Source organism: Carassius gibelio, chromosome B2 (genome assembly GCF_023724105.1).
Source record: "Carassius gibelio isolate Cgi1373 ecotype wild population from Czech Republic chromosome B2, carGib1.2-hapl.c, whole genome shotgun sequence".
Taxonomy (NCBI): domain Eukaryota; kingdom Metazoa; phylum Chordata; class Actinopteri; order Cypriniformes; family Cyprinidae; genus Carassius; species Carassius gibelio.
Genome location: NC_068397.1, coordinates 30362606 through 30387270, shown reverse-complemented (window position 1 = coordinate 30387270; position 24665 = coordinate 30362606). Strand labels below are relative to the sequence as shown.

The 24665-nt window shown below is 33.9% G+C and overlaps 1 protein-coding gene across 7 annotated transcripts; it reads left to right on the top strand.

Moving 5' to 3' along the window:
• On the top strand, positions 1-23642 carry LOC127951027 (rho GTPase-activating protein 45-like). Of its 7 annotated transcripts, none has more exons than XM_052548621.1 (23): positions 1-236; positions 2271-2634; positions 7590-7736; positions 8028-8112; positions 10099-10171; positions 10735-10810; positions 12187-12318; positions 12463-12524; positions 12615-12725; positions 15128-15208; positions 15294-15473; positions 16041-16178; positions 17121-17311; positions 17404-17528; positions 17641-17745; positions 17830-17928; positions 18222-18385; positions 18453-18641; positions 19426-19563; positions 19633-19856; positions 21052-21271; positions 21382-21433; positions 22611-23642. In XM_052548621.1, exons 1-23 carry the CDS (start codon positions 168-170, stop codon positions 22838-22840), a joined length of 3255 nt encoding a protein of 1084 aa, XP_052404581.1. In that variant the 5' UTR covers positions 1-167; the 3' UTR covers positions 22841-23642. The 7 variants fall into 7 exon arrangements, with proteins under 7 accessions (XP_052404581.1, XP_052404582.1, XP_052404577.1 ...); XM_052548622.1 differs by having other exon boundaries at positions 13-236; positions 17644-17745; XM_052548617.1 differs by having other exon boundaries at positions 19-236; positions 2256-2634; positions 12184-12318; positions 17644-17745.
• The last annotated feature ends 1023 nt before the right edge of the window (positions 23643-24665 follow it).

Here is a 24665-nt window from a genome sequence, read left to right as displayed (position 1 = left end):
AGCAGGAAGAGAAGGCGTGCACGCGCGCGAGCAACTGAACTATGATGATGATGGGGAAGTAGCGTTAACGTCAACTGTCAGTCGCCTGAGGAGACATTTTCACAACTTTTCGGCTCATTCCTAAAGTTTTAGTGCGATTTCAGTGAAGTGGAGCGAACGGCGTGAACATGTTCTCTCGAAAGAAGAAGGAGCCGACAAATAAAGCGTCCTCACCCTCCAAAAAGAGCAACCCTTCGGTAAGAGACCAACGGTTCTTCTGAGGAAAACTATAAACCGAGTTCAATTAAGAGATAGGAAGATTAAACTACTGTAAGTTAAACGTTTTTAAGAGAGAAAACATGTTTAATCTCCCAGAAAACTTGCGCGTTAAAATATTTGCTTTGTTTTAAACGCTTAACAGATGGTTTCTCATTCATCCTGTTGATTTCCTCAAGTAACTTAACATTACGTTAGTTCACATAAGAGTTATGTTTGAAAGAGTATATGTACTTTATTCTGTATAGAATTGGGCATGTTTGGGAGGTTCGATTAATTTGTAACGAATTAGTGTGTTCGGATGAATCATTTCAGTGAATCGGTTCACACCAGCCTTGCGATTGACCGCGAAAGCATTGTGATTCGAATGAATCATTTCAGTGAATCGGTTCACACCAGCCTTGCGATTGACCGCGAAAGCATTGTAATTCGAATGAATCATTTAAAAGCTCGGCTCAAAGGAGCGAGTTTTTTCAATAACGAAGTGTAATTAATTAATTGTTTAATGGTGTGTGTGGTTGATAAGCATTGCTGTAAAACTGACACTGGTGAACACTGTCTGTTGAAGAACATTTAAGGAGTACGTCTTGCTCTTTGTTTCGCAAACAATACCAGAAATAAAGAGAGGAAGTCATGCAAGAGTCATATCAGAACAAGCAGCAGTTTGGAGGAAACAAGAATAGAATAGGAGTTAACACAGAAGGGCTTCACTTTTACTGTTAACAGTTCAAGCACTGGATCTGAAGAACCTGTAACTACTTACTTGAATCGTATGGTTGAACTCGAGAAACCCGAAAAATTAAAAATGGTTCTTAATAACAAGAGAACCTAAAGGTATAGTACTCACTAAGGGACAGTATTCAGATTCACTGTCAGTCCAAAACTCAATTCCAATTTCCCCTTTCTCTTTGGAGTGTTTCAAGCTCTTGGTGCATAAAGAAGATCTGTAAACTTGCAAAGACTAAAGTCTCAAACCGAAAGAGATATTCTTCATCAAAGTTAAGACTCGTCCACACCCTCCTAAAACGCCTCGACACCCCCACATGTCTACATCACGATGTGGGAAGATTTGCATAACGCCGCCGAAATGTTCACGCAAAGAAAGAAAGAGTAACTTCTACTCGAACGCAACGCATAAAAACACAGTATAAGTCATTATCAGTAATTATGTCCCCACTGGATGCAACAAATGCCTCGTTTATAATGGGTTTTATTAGGTTTTATTGGTTTTGTCTGTGTCGGGAGACGACATCACATTATGTTAAAGGGCATAGCATTACCATCATACGCTTGCGGTATTCAGCCAATCACAACACACTGGATAGCTGGCCAATCAGAGCACACCTCGCTTTTCAGAACGATGAGTTTTGTAAAAATCGATGAGTTTCAAGAAGGCGTGGCATAGAAAAGAAACAATAATGTACATTATATGGAAAATAATGTGAACCTTAAACCTCATAAACACATTGCATTACACCAAATACACCAAATAACATTATTTTTAGCAACATCATATGACCCCTTTAATAACATAACTCCAGTAGTTATAAATAAGTCTATTCATAATCACCACAGATTACGTTTCTTACCGACATAAAGTAGGTAATATTAAAAGTGAAAATAAATAAATAAATATAAAAAATGTCATGCACAAAGTTAAACCTTAACTTTAAATATTAAAGCATTATTTATATTTTAAAACTTATTCAAAATAGTAATAAGAACCATCTAAATGAGACTTAGAATAACACTGATTCATTTAGGTTTTTTGTTTTGATGATGATTTGTATTTCTGACACTCTGGGTTTGTCATAAAATAGCCTTTGCTCCTGTTATGTAATGTAATAAAACAGACTACATTTGGAGTAGTTTTCAATTTGACTCCATATTCATCACACCAGTGTTTCCCCTGTATCATTAAACCGGTTCGTAATATCCATCTCCATAATCATCCATCATTCACACTCCATCCCTCTCTTCCCATCCCATGTTAAACCCAGTTGTCCATTCTTCAGGAACACTGTCCCAATGACACTATCGATGGCTCCTGCACGCTGGCCGCTCCTGATCCGGGCCCCGTATCCTGCCCGGGAACACCGGCCCCCCACTCCAAGCTAACGGTGTGTAGTTCACCTGTCGGCACGCTGAAGCGGCCCTCGGGTCTCAGCCGTCACGCCAGCGCCGCCGGCTTGGCCTTCTACACCTCGGGGACCTGGGGCTTCCATAAGGGCTATGTGCGGGCCGCTCTCTCCTACGGACACGCTGCGGACTGCACGGAAACATCGGTCATCGAGGTGGAGGACATTCCCTCGCTGCTAAGAGACGTGGCCCGCTTCGCAGAGGCAGTGGAGAAACTAAAAGACATGGTTCTGGGAGAAGGTAGGAGATTTTTGGGTGGATTTTTATAAATCATTTTGAGTTGTTAAAATTGTTTTGGTGTTTGTACATTTCATATATATATATATATATATATATATATATATATATATATATATATATATATATATATATATATATATATATATATATATATATATATATATATATATATATATATATAAATATATATATAATTTTTTTTTTTTTTTTTTTGATTGGAATATAAATGTATATTTAATTGCATAGAATATTTACTCAAATTGCAATTAAAAATATATAATTATTTCATATAAAATAAAATAAATAAAATAAAAATATAATATTTAGGTAAATAAATAATTAAAATTAAAGAATACTTTTAATAAGTAAATATTGTGCAAAAAATATTGTATATAATATTTAGTCAAAATGCAACTAAAAAGGTTGAAATATTTACATAAAAAGTAAATGTAATGTTTTTGTAATAATAAATAGTGTAAAAAAAATTATACACCGTATTAACTGAATGTGCAAATACATTTGGATATTTAAATAAAATAAAAAATTAAGTTATTTGTACACAATATTAACTCAAATTGCAATTTAAAATGTTGAAATATTTAATATTTAAATAAAGATACAGTATAATATGTTTAATTGTAACTATAGTGAATATTGGGTAAAATAATTAATTGTATACAACATTTACTCAAATTGCAATTTTGATTTTAAATAAAAAAAAAATATATTTTTTGTAATAATTAAAATAATTTATTATACACATTATTTAAAAATATAATATTTAAATAAATATTTTTTTATTATATTTAAAATATTTTAAATTTTTAGTGAAACATTTTTCTTGTCAAGAATTGTCTGTTTGTTAAGCATTTATTCACTGTTGGGTTTATTGTTTTATTATTTGAATGTATTTCTGTGTCTGTTTTGTGTAGAAGGAATAAGAAACTAATGCCTGTTTGCTACATAAATTAAAACTAGCATTAAATATCATATCATATCTAAAGCCACTTATATGTATCTGGCACAAAGTCTTCAGATTCCTCTCGAGTCTTGTTCAGGAATGGGGCATTTGTAATGCATGTTTTTTTCATCGGGTCTCCATGGTAAAAAAAGGAAGGAAAAGGAACCGTGCGTCAGATGTTTTCTTTGCAGCCTTCAGTTTGAGATTACACACGTCCGCTGGGTTTCACCCCCCCAGCTTCCCTTAGAAGAGAGTTTCATGGGCAGGACCCTACAGAGCACTTTTCTCACCATGCTGCTGTTCACCTCATGCAGAAATGTGGTGATGTGGTATAATACTGCGGCTTTGAGAGATTCCTCTTTAAGACTTCATGTACATCATTTCGGATATAGGTGGTTGTGCTCATATTTAAAAGAGACTGTAGAAAAACTGAGACGTTTGAGTTGGTAAACATGCAAGTTGGCATCATTAAAGTAGTCCGTTTGAACACAGCGCATCTTGTCTGACTTTATTCAGCACAGAGAGCAAGAGAGAGATGAATCACGTCAGCACTGTCTGCTTTATAAAGAGCAGAAGTCATTTAGTCTCCTCAGGCCTTGTGGACTTCCTTAAAGTGTCGCTATTTTCATCAGCTCTACTTCCTGTTTACATCTGCCCTGCTTTAGAGTTGCAATAGTGATGTTTCCAAAGTCATCTCAAGGGAAATCTTTATTTCAGCCGTTGGCGCAACACAGGGATTCCCAAACTTTTTTGTCAGCCGATACTCTTTGAAATAAAATATCCCTGAGATTTTAAGATAAAATAACATTGGTTTCTATTTTTTCGGTTATTATTACATTTTTATTTTTTAAAATAAAATAAAATATCAGAGTTTGATGGAAAAACATAAACTAATTGATAATTAGAAATGTTGCCTTGGCATCTAACTGAAGTAAGTTTAAGATGAAGCATTAAAATTACTTAATTTGATATAAAAATTGAAACCGAAATTAAAATAAACATAAATAGTGGTATTAAAGAATTGCAAAAATGACAAAAAAGTACAACGGAAAATATGAAGAATGTGAGGTCAAAATATTAATAAAATTATTATACTGTTTAACAACACATTCTCTTGTACATTAAAATTAAAATGTAATTTTAATTTAATTTGTAAATACAGTACAGGTAAATAAAACTGAAATGGAAAAATAAACTATTAAAAATATTAGAATATTAAAATAAACTTTTATTCAAAATGTAATTAAAAACAACAGTATATAAATAATACTAATAATAAAAAAAACATAATAGCACATAAATACTTTTTAACAGTTGTATGTTCACAGTTCTCTGTTTTTAGTTAATGGTCAAAAATAATGTTTTATTTTATAATAAATTACTTTGTTATGACTTAGTTAATTAAAGCTTTTCATGAAACCCGAACAGTTTGTACATACAGATTTTCCTCGTGAATTTGAGGAGAGGCATCTGAGACGAGTCTGATATTAAATGAGCATAACGGAGAACCGAACGATGAAAGAACAAACTCTGAGCGATAACATCTTCCTGTGGGAAGTCAAACCGTTGTCATGTTTGTCTTCCAGTTTAAACAGTGACTTGCATCCATTCAACCTCCCAGAACGAGTTTTACATCGAGAAACACAGCTTGTGTTTGCTCCACAACATGTGGATTGGTCTGAGATACACAGGTGTGTAAGGGTTCATCACATTTCCTTCGCACTGGAGCTTCTGTCAGCCATGAAACGACTGCAGCATGCAGGCCTCGACAGGTCCTCACAGTTTCTCTTTACACCAAACACCAGTCAGCTATTAATCACGCTCAAGTTGATACTAGTGAGAACTCAGGGCTTTTTTGGGAAGATGGCATGATGTTGTTTTTTTTTGTTGGCATCACCTGCAGATTCATTTGAGAAGAGCCGGACAGTTTGAGTGCTACTCTTGTTCAGATCTGCATGACATGCATGCATCAACATGTATTGCATTAAAACATTCTCCTGTAAAACACATTACCGGTGATTTTGCAACTCTCCAGAAAGCTCTGGCATCGCGGTAGGGAGTTTTGCACGCTTGTGTTTTCTTCACAACACATTAAATAGTCGTGTGTAGGAGTCCAGGGCATTTCCAGCGCTGCATCAAAGAGGAACGACTGTTTGAAATCCTGCACTCTTGTGTTTTACTCTGAGTTTTTTACATTTTTAAGAACACCCACACTCTGAACATGCATTTAGGCATGAAGACACACACAAGGACTTCTGTTGTGAACAACAACAGCTTTCATTGTCCTGTTGAGAAGGATACGCTTCCAGCAGCCAAACTCCTGCTCTTTTCCCCAACCCTTATACGACAGGTTTTTCTTTGTTCACGGCTGCTGACGTAGATTTATAAAAAATTGAAGCAGCAAAACTGTTTTCAGTTGTGATGGTTATAAGAAATGTTTTTGAGCAGCAAATCAGTATATTATTCTGATTTCTGAAGATCATGTGACTCTGAAGACTGGAGGAATGATGCTGAAAATACAGCGAAGCATCACATTTAATAAAACATTTGGGTTCGTTTTGACCTGTAAGAAAAACATTAAAATAATTCTCAAAACTGTTTCGTTTTTAGGAAAGGAGCGAAACTTTGTAAATATTTTAAGACCCTCAAAAATACACAATTTTCCCAATTTTTTTACAATTATAACAAGAGATTAACCATTTGAAAAAAAGTTTGTGAAAACGGTTCGTGTTCAGGTCTTTTTGGACCCGTTTATGTATGGAGACTCATTAGATGTCACAAACTTATTGTTTGTTTGTTAATTTATCTATAACTTTTTAATAGTGTTTAAACTTTTACTAAATATATTTATCTTTATCCCCATATCTCGCACAATTTAAGGATTTAATTTAGTTGATAAACATGAATATGTACGCCTGTTGCAGCACTTTTTAAATCTGAAATTGAAATTTTATGCAAGTGATATTCAGACTAAGTTTTCTAAGAAATAAATATGTAGGTTTCATAAATCTGGGCTGTTTTTAAACAATCAGGAGTTGTAAATTTCCATTCATTGCTATGGGTAATTCTAAATTTCATACAATGATACATTCATGTAGGATTTTGTTGCTGTGTTTATTTGATCAAAAATAAATAAATAAAAAAGACAGTAAAATTGTGAAATATTATTGCAATTTAAAATAATAGTTTCCTATTTGAATATACTTGAAATATAATTTATTCCAGTAATGCAAGTCTGAATTTCCATCATCATTACTCCAGTCTTGTGTGTCACACAATCCTTCAAAAATAATTTCTAATTCTGATTTATTATTAGTTGTGCTTAATATTTTTTTGGAACCTTTGATACTTTTTTTAGGATTCCTTGTTGAACAAAAAGTTAAAAAGAATAGACTTCTTGATTTTTTTTAATTTTTCAAAAAGGGGTAAATGCTGTAAAATCATGGTTGCCTTCAAAACTTTGACATTTTTTTACATTCACTCAATAATGAGAAGTTGCTCAATATGATTATTTTTCTATGGCAACTTCTTCTTTAACTAGATCTGTGATTCATGCATTTATTAAAACATTTAATTTGTAGCCCGTTGCATGAGTTTGTCAAAAAGTGACACATAAATCATTTCAGTGAGCATTGTTATCTGATAAACCCGATGAACTCATTAGATGACCGTAACATCACACACGTAGTTTCAGTGCAAATGTGCGGCCCAAAGTTCCCTCTTGTGGTAATAAGCAGAATGAAGTGCATTGTGGGATTGGGTGTGTAGGAAGTGGACAAATAACTGACATGTTTTGGTGAAAGTAAGAGGCAGAACTGTTTCTGAACATGTGGCAATACAGGGTTAGAGCATCTAGACACTAGACACACATTTAAACCCATGTGAATGCATTGCATTTGATTAAAAAATAAGTAAAAAAGCAAGTTCTTTGTTTGAAACAGTAAACAAACTTCTCTAAATGAATGAATCATGATGTTTTCTGGTGTCTCCGCAGTGAAAGAGGAGCCATGCAGCCGGCCGGCCGTGCACGAGTGTTTAGGGGAGGTTCTGCGTGTTTTGCGACAGGTTATCAGCACATATCCTCTGCTGAACACTGTGGAGACGCTCACCGCAGCTGGAACTCTTATCTCAAAGGTCAAAGGTCAGTTCAGCTCCCATGATTAACTCATCCTCTTCAAATCCTGTCACTGTCACATGAATGCAATGACACGAAGCACAAGCATCACATGAGCAAAGCCACATCTGATATGAGCAGATACCAAACAACCAGCATCTGATCTTAGGAAGGAAAAACCTGTATAATATGCAAACTGTAATCCAGGTGTTTCCACTTTTGCCTCGAAGTGTGACGTCACTTCTAGTTTTATTTGTTATTAAAGCAGAAACGTGCGTTCTGTGACCGTGAAGTTGTTCTGTTCTCTGTGTTTGTCAGGGTTCAGTTATGAAGGCACCAGTGACGCTCAGAAGAAAGACTTTGAGAAGGCCATTGAAACCATTGCTGTGGCCTTCAGCAGCAAGTAAGAGCTAACACAAAGCTTTCACACAGATGTCCTGCTCATTTATTATTTATGAATCAAAATGTAATTGTATTAAATGAAATATCAGTCAAGAAATTATAATTGTATGCATTTAAATCTTACACACACACACACACACACAGACACATATATATATATTTCTATATATATATATATATATATATATATATATATATATATATATATATATATATATATATATATGTCTGTGTGTGTTTTTGTTGCTTCCACTGTCCTCATTTGTAAGTCGCTTTGGATAAAAGCGTTTGCTAAATGAATAAATGTGTGTATATATATATATATATATATATATATATATATATATATATATATATATATATATATATTACATGAAATTTATTTTATTTAATATTAATTCAAGTACATTTCTCTCTATATATTAATTAATATTTTATACATATTTATACATATTATATTTTAATTATATATAAATATAATATATCTATTTTTTATATATTATTATGAAATAATATATATCATTTCATTTTAAAATATGTTTTATTAAAATAGTTTTATGTGAAATACATATATATTAATAATACAAATTATAATAAAATATTTGTATTTTAATAAATGTCATTTTATTAAAATAATTTGATATAAAAGTCTGTTTATATACTACATAAAATTTATTTTATTTAATCTAATATAAATTCCAATATATGTATTTGTCTTTATTATATTAATTAATAAATTATACCTATTTACCTGAAGGCCACTTATAATGCAGGTAAATTTTATATATATATATATACATACAGTACAGACCAAAAGTTTGGAAACATTACTATTTTTCATGTTTTTGAAAGAAGATTCTTCTGCTCATCAAGCCTGCATTTATTTGATCAAAAATACAGAAAAAAAACAGTAATATTGTGAAATATTATTACAATTTAAAATAATAGTTTTCTATTTGAATATACTTAAAAATAATAATTTATTCCTGTGATGCAAGGCTGAATTTTCAGCATCATTCCTCCAGCTTCAGTGTCACATGTAACATCAGTCGATCACATGATCATTTAGAAATCATTCTAATATTCTGATTTATTATGAGTGTTGGGAACAGTTCTGCTGTCTAATATATTTGATCAATAAAAGGTTAAAAAGAACTGCATTTATTCAAAAAAAAAAATCTAATAATATATATTCTAATAATATATTTTCTTTACTATCACTTTTTATAATTTTAACACATCTTTGCTGAATAAAAGTATTGATTTTATTTTAAAAAGAAAGAAAAAAAATTACTGACCCCAAATTACTGACCAGTAGTGTATATTGTTATTACAAAATATTTATATTTTAAAAATATAGCTTCTTTTTTTTACTTTTTATTCATCAAAGTATCCTAAAAAAGTGTCACATGTTCTGAAAAAATATTAAGCAGCAGAACTGTTTCCAACTTTGATAATGAATCATCATATTAGAATGATTTCTAAAGGATCATGTGATAATGATCCTAAAAATTCAGTTTTGCATCACAGAAATAGATGATCATTTAAAGTATAATAAATGTAAAAACAATTATTTTAAATTGTAATAATATTTCACAATATTACAGTTTTTTCTGTATTTTTGATCAAATAAATGCAGGCTTGATGAGCAGAAGAAACTTCTTTCAAAAACATTAAAAATAGTAATGTTTCCAAACTTTTGGTCTGTATTGTGTGTGTGTGTGTGTGTGTGTGTGTGTATATATATATATATATATATATATATATATATATATATAAGATATTATATATCTTTTATTCACATTTATTCACATATCCTCTAGAGTTTTGCTTCAAGCAGTGCTCTGATTTATTAATAAATATTTATCATCAACACTCACTCTCCACATTCATATTATAGCTTCTGCTAGATGGGAAATATTGACTGTTTTCTTCTCTATTTAGAGTTGATAGTTGTGATATCAGAGCAGTATTTTCTCTCTGTCAGTGTTTCAGAGTTGTTAATGGGAGAGATCGACAGCACTACTCTTCTGTCCCTGCCGCCGACAGAAAAGAGCCGGGTGAGTGTGTGTGTGTGTGTGTGTGTGTGCGGATGTTGTTGGAAGCGTGTGTGGGTCGCTTCCTGCGTTGTCTTGCAAGCATATTGTTTCCTCCACACCTCTACACAGACTCGACAGAGTCCCTGACGACGCCAGTCTTCAAGAAACACTTCTTAGAACGCATCTGATGTCAAATGAATCATCTGAATGTCCAGAAGAGACACTCAAATCATTTCTCAGAACAGTTTCACTTCCTTCATTAAAATGCACTTTAGTTGGTGAACGGTGTTTGTCATGCTGCTTTGAGTCTGTAGTTTACCAAGCGATTACTCATTATTTAAAGCAGTTCAGTTTTAGTAAGAAACTTTTTAAAGAAGATGGTAACAAAAGTGAAGGTGAAGTAATACTACAATGGAAGAGCCACAACTACCCAACAGCCCTCAGAGAAGGAAGTGATATAAACTTTACTGCAATCTCACCTCAAGGATCCGACTCTAACCAATCCACACCATTTCATTTCATAATGCTCATCATTTTTTCTTTATAATGTCCTAACTAGCCGTCTCTATGCTGTGTGTGTTCAGTCGATGGAGGACCTGTACAGAGGGTCGTCAGGTCAGGGTCCTGAAGGAGGAGGAAAATACGACCATCAGGACTGCAGTGAGTCAATCCCTCTTTTATTGTCTTCAGTGATGGGCAGAATGGCATACAAACTGTTTCTGAACGTATGAAGAACATTGGGCGCCTCATAGGCACAGAACACAGTACAACACCGTGTTCAAGAGGACAGCAGATATACATCCATCCATCCATCCATCTGTCAATCCATCCCTCCATCCATCCATCTGTCAATCCATCCATCCTTCCCTCCATCCCATCACCCATCCCTCCCTCCCCCTCTCCCTCCATCATCCATCCATCTGTCAATCCATCCATCATCCCTCCATCTGTCAATCCATCCATCCATCATCCATCCATCCATCCCTTCATCCCTCCATCCATCCATCTGTCAATCCATCCATCCATCCATCCTTTCCTCCATCCCATCACCCATCCCTCCCTCCCCCTCTCCCTCCATCATCCATCCATCTGTCAATCTATACATCATCCATCAACCCATCCATCCCTCTATCCGTCCCTCCATCCATCATCTATCCATCAATCCATTCCTCAATCCCTCCCTCCCATCATCCATCCATCCCTCCCATCATCCCTCCCTCCCCCCATCATCCATCCCTCCCATCATCCCTCCCTCCATCATCCCTCCCTCCATCCATCCCTCCCTCCCATCATCCATCCCTCAATCCCTCCATCCATCCATCCATTCCTCAATCCCTCCGTCCCATCATCCATCCCTCCATCCTCCCTCCATCATCCATCCCTCCATCCTCCCTCCATCCATCCATTCCTCTGTCCCATCATCCATCCCTCCATCCTCCCTCCATCCATCCATTCCTCTGTCCCATCATCCATCCCTCCATCCTCCCTCCATCCATCCATTACTCCGTCCCATCATCCATCCCTCCATCTTCCCTCCATCCATCCATCCATTCCTCCTTCCCATCATCCATCCATCCATCCATCCATCCCTCCCATCATCCCTCCCTCCATCCATTCATCATCCCTCCCTCCATCCATTCATCATCCCTCCCTCCCATCATCCATCCCTCAATCCCTCCATCCATCCATCCATCCATTCCTCAATCCCTCCCTCCCATCATCCATCCCTCCATCCTCCCTCCCATCATCCATCCCTCCATCCTCCCTCCATCCATCCATTCCTCCGTCCCATCATCCCTCCATCCATTCATCCATCCCTCCCTCCATCCATTCATCATCCCTCCCTCCCATCTTCCATCCCTCAATCCCTCCATCCATCCATTCCTCAATCCCTCCCTCCCCCATCATCCATCCCTCCATCCATCCATCCCTCCCTCCCATCATCCCTCCCTCCCTCCCTCCATCTGTTCGTGTGTATCTGAAGTGTTGTTTGTTCATATGATGGGAGGACTGATGTTTTCGGTGTGTGTCAGCAGTGAGTGCACAGGAAGTTGATATTCTCCTGCAGCGCAGTGAAGGCGGCGTGGACTCGGCTCTGAATTACGCCAAATCCATCGCCAAATACATGAAGGACATAATCAGCTACGTAGACAAGAGAATCGCTCTCGGTAATGACACTTCCTTCACCTGCTTGGTGATTTTTGAAGAGCATGTGTCTGATCCCGGTCATATACTCTTCAGATAAATGCATTTCAAACTCATCCACCGGGACTTGGTCATTTCATTTGTTCTTTACGACTCTATTTTTGCAGAGAATGAGTTTTCTAAAGGTCTTCAAAGACTCTACCAGTCCTGCAAACAGAACATCATACAGGTGATCCGTGTGCCTCCCTGGTGCTTGTTTGATTGTGTTCTGAAGATTGTAATAACACTAGTGTTTATGTTGTGGAACTTCTCGTCTCAGGAACACATGCCGTTGCTGTCGATCATCTCTCTGGCTCTCGAGCAGGACTCCGAGCAGAGCAGCGGTTTACAACAGGCCACAAACAACATCTACACACACTCATTTCTACAGGTACCACACACACCACAGCTGGATGACAGTGGGGAAATAGTTTTGCACATTTCACCTCAAAAATACCTAAAATTTAGAAAAAAGGAAATAAATATTTTTATACAATATAAAAATATATATTACAAATATTTTTATAACACAATAAATATTACATTTAAATGTATTATATATTTTATCATATGATATCATAAATGTATGATATAATATTTTTTAATTTAATACATTTAATAAATATAATATATAAGAAAAAATTATTGGCAAATTTTTGGATCATTAAAATTTTTTTATTATCTAGATAAAATAAATAATATATTTGTATTTTTATTATAATACAATTAAATATATTATTTTATTTTAAATTAATTTTATTATTTTATATTTGTAATATATTACATTTGATTTAATAAAAAAAATTAAAGCCTAATTTTTGGAACATTACAAAAATTTTTTATTATCTAAATAAAATAAATAACACATTTTTATTTTTGAATACAATAAATATTGTATTTATTAGAGATGTTCCGATACCCTTTTTCTCTTCCCGATACCGATTCCGATACCTGGGCTCAGGGTATCGGCCGATACCGAGTACTGATCCGATACCTGGGTGTGTATCTGTATATACAGCTGTATATACTACTAGCCCTGTGTAAATTGCTAGAATTCTTTTTATGGTGTGCTTCAGACAGATCCCTCAATAAAACATGAACAAATACATGGTGAACTACTGTATTTATTACAGTATTTTTATTATCTAACATGAATTTGACAGTATTATTTATTTTCATATGCAAAAAAGAACATCAAATGCAGCCAAAAATCTAACACCGCAAACTAAAAAAGGTATTTAAGTTTTACAATATAACTGTATAAAAAAACTGCAACAAATAAGTCTAGGAATATAAAAAAAGATCTATTAATCAGATAATCTCTTTACAACAAAACAAGTAAAAAACAAGCAACCATCTAGGCATAATTATTATTATTATAGAGACGTATTATTATTACTGTAGGCTACAACAGTAGCTTTATATATTGTCAATTTACTCATGTAAACCAAACATTTATTTTAATGGGCTGCCATGAAGATCTTTGAGTGTCCGTGTGTATGATATGACAGTTTTCTCAAATGAAACGGTAAATTCTCATGAAGTGACGGTTTATGCGTTTGTGTCCTCATGACACACAGCAGAGACTACAAAACAGCGAGCTCTCGCGCATCTGTGCCAGTCACCCACAGAGATGTAGATTTTGCGGGAGTAATATTTAAATAGTATTTTGCAGTTTAATATTCACAGACACTAGTATATATTCGGCTACTGTCTGGAGCCCTGCGCTTTGACTTACACGGAAGCGACTGAACGCAGTTGCCGGTACTGAATATACTCGAGAGTCTGTAACTACCGGTACTACAGAGACATACTGCTAACCACTGATCTATAATATAGAAGCGGCTTCACTGTCTTTTGGCAGTTTAGAATGTGATGAGTGATCCAGTCATATATAGATAAGGGCTGCTAACGCGTTTTCATTTCTTCTTCGCTGCTCTAAACAGGGGTTGCTTGTGGCAACACAGCACAACTTCCTGTGTTTTCAATGCATTTTGAGCAGCGAAGAAGAACCGTGCAGCGGTTAGGCAAAGCTTGCGGTCATAACTAGGTCTTTTTTAAGAAAATGGTATCGGATCGGTATATGGGTTCATGTACTCGCCGATGCCGATGCCAGAATTTGTTGTGGTATCGGAGATATTTCCGATACTAGTATCGGAATCGGAACAACTCTAGTATTTATATGTATTATTATATTTTACATTTATTGTATTATATTATTAATATAAAATGTAATAAACACAATGAATGGCTAATTTTTGGAACATTAATTTTTTTTTAGATAAAATAGATAAATAACACATATTTTTATTTTCTAATTATTATTCTAATAATACTATAAGTATTGTATTTAAATATATTATTATATTTTAAATGTATTTTTAATATGATACATTTAATTGAATGAAAAAAATGGAAGCCTAATTTTTGTAACATTACAAAAATATTTTATTGTCTAAATAAAAGAAATAAATGATACGCATTTTAATTTCTTAATAATACAATAAATATTGAATTTATATGTATTATTATATTTTTTATGTATTGTATTATATTATAATAAATTATATTTTTTATATAACACATTTCATTTAATAAAAATAAAATAGCCTAATATTTGGATCATTACGAATTTATTTAACTTTTTTTTCTAATGCAGTTTTCCTTATGACATTTTAATTAGTTATTTTGGGTGATCTGGATGTGTTTTTGGCAGCTTTTGTGAGATTTACCCAAGCAGGTCTAATAAAACAAATAAAATTAAACCTTTCTTTCTCTGTGTTTTTCAATCAGCCCATGACACAGCGCAGACAGGAACACGAGAAGAAGCGCAGAGACATTAAAGAGCAGTGGCAGAGGGCCAAGAGAAAACTGGTAGAGATTCAGTCCACCCTGAACTAACGTAATAACTCCACTAAACCCTGCTGAATCAAGTTAAAGGTGTGTTTGTGTTCATCAGGCCGATGCGGAGAGTAACCTCCGAAAGGCACGTCACCTGTACATGAGCCGCTGTGAGGAGTACGAGAGAGCACGGACAGTGGCCAATAAGGTTGAAGAGGAACAAACCGGAACAGGAAGTGGCTCAACCACTAAAGCTTTGGATAAGAAGAGACGACTAGAAGAAGAAGCACGCAACAAGGTCAGCCAGCTCAAACAGGAAATGACCTAACATGAGCTAATTTCACACATTTGGTGTGAGGTGTTGTTTCTGACTGTGCTTTTGTGGTCACGTGCAGAGAACCGACATTTAGAGGAATTTATTTCCGCCCCCCCCCCCCCCCCCCGACATCTTTTAATATATATACAACTTTTTATCTGTCTTTTATTTTCATAAAGAAAATTGAATAAATTGCATTATTATTTTTTTTTAGGGTTATAGGATTTTGACATTATTTTTGACTTTTTTTTGTAATGCAATAATGTCAGTATGCATAACAGTAGAGAGAGTTTGGGATATTTCTGTCATGAAAATAATGGAAAAGATGCAAAAAAAAACTAAATGGATTTATAATAGGCTTCATTTTCTTAAAGGATGATATCATATTATTTATTTGACTTGATTTTGGGCTGTTTTTATAATATTTATGCAACAATTCTGAGTTACAAGAACTAATGGGCTGTGGCTTTGCAGTTTTCAACTGCTCCATGCTTCAGTGATATCATTATGCATCATTGTTTGGTGATATTTGATGGTTTGTGTCTGCAGGCGGAGGAGGCGGAGGCGACGTATCGCACATGCATCGCAGACGCCACGACACAGCAGCAGGAGCTGGAGGACATGAAGGTGAACATGCTCAAACAGATCCAGGAACTCATCAGACAGACGGACCAGATCCTGCGGGCGGTGAGAGACACAGATATGTTTTTATATTTACTATATAGCAATTTAATTATTGCTTTTTATTTACTTTCTTTAAAGGGTTAGTTCAGCCCAAAATGAAAATGAAGCCATAAACTGCATCAGTCCGAGAGAAGTTTAATAAAAAAATCAGTGGATGCACTTTTTATTAAACTTCTCTTGGACTGATGCAGTTTATGGTTTCATTTTCATTTTGGGCTGAACTAACCCTTATATAGATTTTTTTTTATATATATATATTATAAATAATATTATTTTTGCTTTCTTTTTCTTGTTATTATAATTTCTATTTTATTTCTTTTATATATTTTTTGCATGTCGAATATTTTAGGATGGATCATTTTAGGATATTTTTATGACAATTAAAGTAAACAACTTTTCTCGTTGCCCCCCCCCCCCCCACACACACACACACAGACACAGACACACACACACATACACATATATATATATAGAGAGAGAGAGTATTATTAATGTTATTTTTTCATTTAATTATTTTATTATTCCTTTTTTTATTTTTTTATAAGTAATTTTTTTTGCATAGACTTTTTTTGTTAGAATTGATTAATAATATTATTGTTTTCTATTTAATACTTGGTATACTTATTTATTATTATTATTTTGGTATAATATTTTATATACACACACATATTTATATATATACATAGAAAGAAAGAATATTCTAGGATCATATTAGGATTTTAACATTATTTTCATAACTTTGTAATGAAACAAAAAAAAATCTTCCCATCTGTTAAAAATGAAAAACTGACATAAGTAACCTCTTCCCCAAATCAGTAATTCTCTCATGCTACTCAGAACATCTGAAATGTGGAGTGGAGATAACTGTGTGATTTCATCTGAACAGAGAGATTATGTACTTTATGCTCTGCTTGTGTTTGATGCATCCTCTTGCTCTCCGTCCAGTGCACCATCTCGTACTATCAGACGATGCATGTGCAGACTGCAGCGCTCCCGGTGCACTTCCAGACGCTCTGTGAGAGCTGTAAGCTGTACGATCCGGGTCAGCAGTACGCCTCATACGTCAAAAACCTGCAGCTGCGCACAGAGCTGCCCGTACAGTACCAGTTCGAGCCGTACTCCGCGTCCAGCCACCAGTAAGACATTTACATTAAAGATCACTGCTCAAAGTATAATGAGAACTTAAATGCTTCAGAAGGATATGGAGTTGTTGTTTTTTTTAAATCAGGCATATTCGGACCCGAAACAACAGTCTGTGCACCGACCAGCGGCAGAGCAGCTCTGAAGCTCCGCCCACTGAAGAGGAGGCGGGGTTTGTGGAGGAAGCTGTGGTTAAACAAAGACGAAGTCAAGGTCAGTTTTAATCAACAGAAATCAGCTTTTAGGAGACGAACACACTGCATGCAGATCTTTATTATCGCAGTTATAATATTTTATGCAATTCGGTATATATTGTAATTTTTAGCAGGTAGAGACCATCATCAAGCTCATAAGTCCTGGCCGTCCACCCTGAGTGACTCTGACAGTGTCGGTCCAGGAAGTGCACTGGGATCCCCGACCTCCAGCACAGGTGAGAAACAAATACAGTGCATGTGTCTTTTAGATTTGTAACCATTTTTATAAACAATGATGTTGTGTACTGTTTCGGTCTCAGGTGATATCTCAAAACCTTTAAGGCCGGTTTCTGCAGCCACATTGTCATCCAATGAAGATTTAGAGGAGCGAGATGGTGCCATGACCCCGTTTGAACAAAGTGAGTGAAGCAGACAATCAGCCAAATTTGCTAAAAGTTGACTCACCCTCAAGTTGTTTCTTCATCAGATCTGTAGAAATGTAGCATTGCATCAGTGCATTATTGTGACGTTTTTATCAGCTGTTTGGACTTTCGTTCTGACGGCACCCATTCACTGCAGAGCATCCATTGATGAGACAGTATGTCAGATTCAGCTCCAAATCTGATGAAGAAACAAACTCCTCTTCATCTTAGATGTGTAGTACATAGTGATGATATACGTTGAGTGTTTCTCGGTTCTGGTTGTGTTTTAGGTATAAATGGAATTGAATCTGAAAACACGGCACCCACGGGACCTTTCAGAAACGTGGGATTGTCCAGAGCTGCAAAAACCCATCGTCTGCGCAAGCTGCGCACGCCGTCAAAGTGCAGGGAATGTGACAGCTACGTTTACTTCCAGGGAGCAGAATGTGAAGAGGTGAGACCATTTCATATTGTAAATGAAACTGTAGATTGAGGTTTGGTTCTCATCCGATGTGTGTCAGTGTTTCCTGGCGTGTCATAAGAAGTGTCTGGAGTCTCTGGCCATCCAGTGCGGTCATAAGAAGCTCCAGGGCCGTCTGCAGCTCTTCGGCCGTGACTTCTCTCAGGTCCTGCAGGGCGACGTCGACGCCGTTCCCTTCATCATCAAGAAGTGCATCACTGAGATCGAGAGGAGAGCGCTCAAGATGAAGGTGCGAGAGGAAAGCTCTGAAAAGAATCAATCTGATTGGTTGGAATGTTTTATTTCTAATTCACTCCTCTGCTCTACATGATGCCATGTAGTAATTCTCTCATGCGACTCAGAACATCTGAAATGTGGAGTGGAGATAACTGCCATGGACTATAAGTCGCATTTATTTAGAACCAAGAACCAAGAGAAAACATTACCGTCTCCAGCCGCCAGAGGGCGCTCTATGCTGCTCAGTGCTTCTGTAGCCTACACTGAAGACATAGAGCGCCCTCTCGTGGCTGGAGACGGTAATGTTTTCTCTTGGTTCTTGGTTCTAAATAAATGCGACTTAAAGTCCAGTGTGAATTATATATGTTTTTTTCCTCATCATGACGTATTTTTGGACTGATGCGACTTATACTCAGGTTCGACTTATAGTCCAAAAAATACGGTACTTGTTTTTATTCATTTTGCAGATTTAAAAACTATTTTCAAAACAGCTTTTAACACTTTTAAGCCAGACATGAAATAATAGTAAAAACTTAATTTTTGATCATGCATTGCTAACTTTATTTGGACAACTTAAAAAAAAAAGTTTTTTTTTTCTCAGATTCCAGATTTTCACATAGTTGCATCTCAGCCAACTATTTTTCTATCATAACCAACCATGCATCAATGGAAAGATGATTTATTCAACTTTCAGTTGATGCATAAATCTCAATTTCAATCAAATGTACCTTTAAGACTGGTTTTGTGGGTCACATATATTACAGTAGGTATTATAGGGTTAAAGCTGTTCTCTCCAGGGCATCTATCGTGTGAATGGTGTGAAGACGCGTGTGGAGAAGCTGTGCCAGGCGTTCGAGAACGGTAAAGAGCTGGTGGAGCTGTCTCAAGCATCTCCACACGACATCAGTAACGTGCTGAAGCTGTACCTCAGACAGGTGAGTCAGCTGACAGAGAAGTGTTCCTGTAATAAAGCTCCTGTGTCATCGTCTCCGTGTCCTCCTCAGCTCCCAGAGCCCATCATGCCCTTCCGTATCTATAACGAGCTGATGGGCCTGGCCAAGGAAAGCCTGACCTCGGACGCCTCGGAGAAGAGCCCAGAGCTGGTGGATCGTGGGTCAGACACCGAGCCTGAAGTGCTGGTCTTAGTGGAGAAACTGCGAGAGCTGCTCGAGCGTCTGCCGCCTGCTAACATCGCCACGCTCAAGTACATCGTGAAGCACCTGTGCAGGTGAGATTCTGACAAAACACTGAAAAAATATTTAAAACAATTTTTTTTATAATGTACAGAGGAACTTAAGAAATTTCTTTGATTTGTATATTTTTATCATTTTATTTTAAATTATATTATTTATATTTAAATTATGATTATAATTAAATTATGCCATATTAAATTATGTATATTTTATATAGTTTTATAGAGCTTTTTTTGCTCTAAATCTTACAAATGTATCATAAAATATTTATAGAACTTTATTTCATAACGATTACAATTTTAAGAATTCAGTAATTTGAAAAGAGGACAAAAATAATTATTAATAATATCGTATAATATTTTTAAAAATATATAATAATGTAATGGTTTAAGTTTAAAAAAATATATAACAAAATATTTTTATAATTTTCATAATAATCTGAAAATAATTTAATAGTTTAAGAATCTAAATTGTGATAGTTTTGTTATTTGTCTAATAATTGAATAGTATAAGTATTTCTTAAACTATACTTCAATTATTAAAGTTTTAATAATTATTAATCCTTTAAGTTCAGCAGACATAAACAATTAAGAACACATATTTATTAATGACATTTTAAAATGTATATTTATGAAAGTAATTAATAATTTACATTTTTATGTAAAAACAAAATGTGTTATTTTAAGGTTTTAATATTTTAATAATTTGTCTAATAATCTAATAATAATTTTATAGTTTATGCATTACATTTTTTATAATTTAAGTCTAATAATCTAATAATTTAGATTTTAATTTAAGTCCAGTTTTAATAATTTAAATGATATATATATTTTTTTTACAAGTTAATAATAATAATATAATAACAATACATTTTATTTAAAAGTCGCTTTTCTAGAACCCAAAGCGCTACAAACAAATACAATTCAAAAACTACAATAAATGCAATACAAAGTAAAAAGTATAAATCATAAAATATTAATTAGAGTACAACACAGTAGAATATTACTGACAGTCCATAAAAGCAATTTTAAAAAGATGAGTTTTCAAGTTATGCAGTAACAAAATGTATCAGTTGAGAACCTTTTCAAGTTGCATTTAAATGCATGAATTAAAAAAATAAAATGTTTATTAAATAGTGACCGCTTGAAAAATCAACAGCAGTTTTCTACATTCACTTGAAGAATATTTTTGTATGATGTTAATGAAAGTGTCCTGTTTTTCTCTCGTCAGAGTGTCTGAGTTGGAGCAGGATAATAAAATGAGCGCCAGTAATTTAGGGATCGTGTTCGGCCCGACCCTGATGAGACCCAGACCCACGGGAGCCACGGTGTCCCTGTCGTCTCTGGTGGATTACCCTCATCAGGCGCGCATCGTAGAGACTCTGATCGTCTTCCAGCAGTACATCTTCATCTCGTCCTCTTCCTCCGTCAGCTCTCCAGGACCGAGCCAGGTCTGCACAGAGTCACATCTGATCTGATGTAGTAGCAGGTTTATACAGGACAATCAGCAAACGTGTGTGATTCAGTTCCAGCTCTCATTGTGATTTATTCCTTTATTCAGGACAGTGAGTCTGGGATTTATGAAGAGCCAAACACAGCAGAACTGGAATGTGGTGAGATATTACATATTAGAAATGTCACAATCTGCAAATAAAGGCTTTAAATGTGAATATCGGCACCGGCCATGTAGGGGGCGCTGTTGGTCAACTTCTAATAAAATGAAAACAAAACAATATTAATAATATACTGTGATTCTGATTAAATAAAGCAGTAATTGATGCTGTGATATCATGAGTATGTTTCGATTTAAAGCTCAGAAGCTACAGCTTACATGAAATAAAACAACAGTTAAATTAAATAATTTTATATATACTGCTTTATTCTTTAATGTGTAATATGTTGCATATTTTAAACATATTATAAGCTCTAAAAGATTTTCAGAATTTCATGAAAATTGAGTGGACAGATATTAGAATTAATAAATATTACGTAATTATTTTAGTTATTTTTAACATGGTTGGTTAGTAAATTAATTGGATCTGGAATGAATAAATTTAAGAAATAGTATAAATAGTATAAATAGAATTAATAAATATTTAAATAATATTTGTATCTTTAGAAAATAAGTATTACAATTTTTACAAATTGAAATATTGATATTAACATTTATTTATATGAATTTATATGAATCTTATTTTAAAATACTTTGGTTTTTCATGAAGTGTTAAAGAGAGGATCTGGTGATTTTTAATATTTAAAATATTAATATTATCTGCATTTATCTGCATCTGAATTTTTGGTGGAATATATATTAGAAATATAATTAGAATTAATAAATATTTAAATAATATTTAATATGTATTATTTTAAATATTATGTTTATTCATATGTTTTTATTCCGCTTGGGTTTATGAAATAAGATGATTTTGAATGTTTAATATTTTAGATATTTTAGTAGTCATATTAGAAAAAACATTATGTACATATTAAGTAATATTAAACTTTAATAAATATATATTTTTAATTTTAATAATATTAATATTAAAACCTATAAAAATATAAATATATTTGAATAATATAATATATTATGTATCCATAGGATTGTTAATTTGTCTTGAATTATATTAGGATTAATATTGGAATTATCAATGGAAATGTAATTAAAATGACTGGTAGATTAGTAGTTTAGTAGTAAACTGCTGAAATGTTCTTCATATCTTAGTTTAGATCATTACATTAGTTGAAGTATTGTCAGTGTGACTGAGTTTGTTTGTTGGTCTCGTTCTTCAGGTGGTTCTGTGGGTTCCTCTGGTTCTCAGGAGGACTCAGACTCAGACGTGGAGGATCTGATCAGAGCGAGTCGCCCACAGCGCCCTCCTCTGGTGAGTCAGGAGAGTGAGACCAGCACAGAAGAAGACCAGACGAGTCCCAGAGCGAGTCTGGACCTGAGCGCACTGGTCCCAGAGACCATCCCAGAGCAGACCCTCAGTGCAGAGCCACAGCAGCTCTCAGATCAGTAAGAGTTTAATATGCATTTCAGCTCTCAGAGATGCACAGCTGGAGAACAAGTGTTATGTGTACATACATACGTACAAGTCAGATGAATAACATTAAGAATACTGACAGGCGAACTCATATGACCTCTCAGTGACCTCTCATGCTGATATGAACTGGATGTTTATATAATATTGGTCTCTTTCAGATTTCTAATGCAGAAGATGGTGCTTATATTAACCCGTTAGCCACTAGTCTGTATAAAGCACCACATTCATAACCTGCAACTAGAAAACAATAATTACTGTCTTTCAGAAAAAAACACAAACGTCATTATTATTATTATTTAATAGGATCTCAAGGTGAGTCAGTGTGATGTAGATATTAAAAGTGCTTCGCTTAAGTCTCATATTTTTCTATGCATTTTTGTTCGGAAGTACGTATCACTTTTAGGAGCTTGCAACGTTGTATTTTACAATATTTATTATAGTTTCATCTATGCACTGGAGTTTGTTGGCTGATGGTTACACTGGTCTAACAACAGCCGGACTGCTGGTCAGTGCTGGTTTGAATGCTTGTGTAATGCATTATGAAATGTTTCTGCATATTTCTCTTCTAAAGATTGTACTAGTGTGTGTTATTTGATTACTTGATGTCTTACTAAAGCACTTCAGCTCAACCATGTTAACTAAAGCCTTTAACCTTTGACCTGACTGATTAATGCATGACACCACAGAAATTAAAGTTCAAAACCCTTATGTATATTCTGTAAGTGTATATATTTTTTAGAAAACCTCAATAGGCAATAAATCTGGAATTTCTACTATATTTGCGATGAACCATTTCATTTGTGAATGTTTGTGCTTAAGTTTGTGAATTAATTTCCTGATTTATTTTTTTTAAGTAATAATGCATGCAAATTTTTTTAGTTTTTGTTCTTTTAACAGATTGCAATATTTGTTACTATATCATGCTTTAAAAATTTATAATATTTATATTTTAAATAGATTTATAATATTGATATTATTAAGATTTTAATATATATATATATATATATATATATATATATATATATATATATATATTTGTGCTTGGGTTAAAATGATAATAATTAGAATGAAACACAAAATTATTATTTAGTATCTTTTGTTCTTTTTACAGATTGCAATATTTGTTACTATAACAAATCTCTATACGCTTTTAAAATAAATTATAATATTTATATTTAAAATATATTTATAACATTGATATAATTACAGATTAAAAATATATATATTTTAATCGATATTTTAAATATTGATATATTTTTGTGCTTGGGTTAAAATTATAGTAATAATTAGAATCAAAGAGAAAATTATAATTTAGTATTTTTTAATTTATTTTTTACAGATTGCAATATTTGTTAATAAAACAAATCTCGATATGCTTTTAAAATAAATTATAATATTTATATTTAAAATATATAATTAAAAACCTTTTCCCTTGAAAAAAAAAGTAAGGGATTACTCTTATTCCTTCTGTAATTTAATTACAGTTAATTCTTATGTAATTCAACAACTGTACTTTTATTAAGTATTAATAAGTTATTAGAAGTTTACAAAGGCACATGTATAATTAGTTCATAATAAATAGTTAGTTAATAGTAAGAATTGGACATTTCATTCATTAACTTGATTAAAGGATTTAGAAAGTAATAGGTAATTAATAGTAATAGGTAATTTGGAGTAACTTGTTAAATGTTCATCATCAACATTGGGTTAAAATTATACTATTTATTGGAATGAATGACAGAATAATGGGGTTATTTTTGTTTCTCTTTTTCTATATTTTTTTAGCTAAAACAAATATTTC

Excerpts from the sequence above, each read along its gene's own strand:
- LOC127951027 (XM_052548616.1), top strand. The coding sequence starts at position 168 with ATGTTCTCTCGAAAGAAGAAGGAGCCGACAAATAAAGCGTCCTCACCC. Across the intron at positions 237-2,255 it reads CCAAAAAGAGCAACCCTTCG|TTGTCCATTCTTCAGGAACA; the intron begins GTAAGAGACCAA and ends TGTTAAACCCAG. Across the intron at positions 12,319-12,462 it reads AGACAAGAGAATCGCTCTCG|AGAATGAGTTTTCTAAAGGT; the intron begins GTAATGACACTT and ends CTATTTTTGCAG.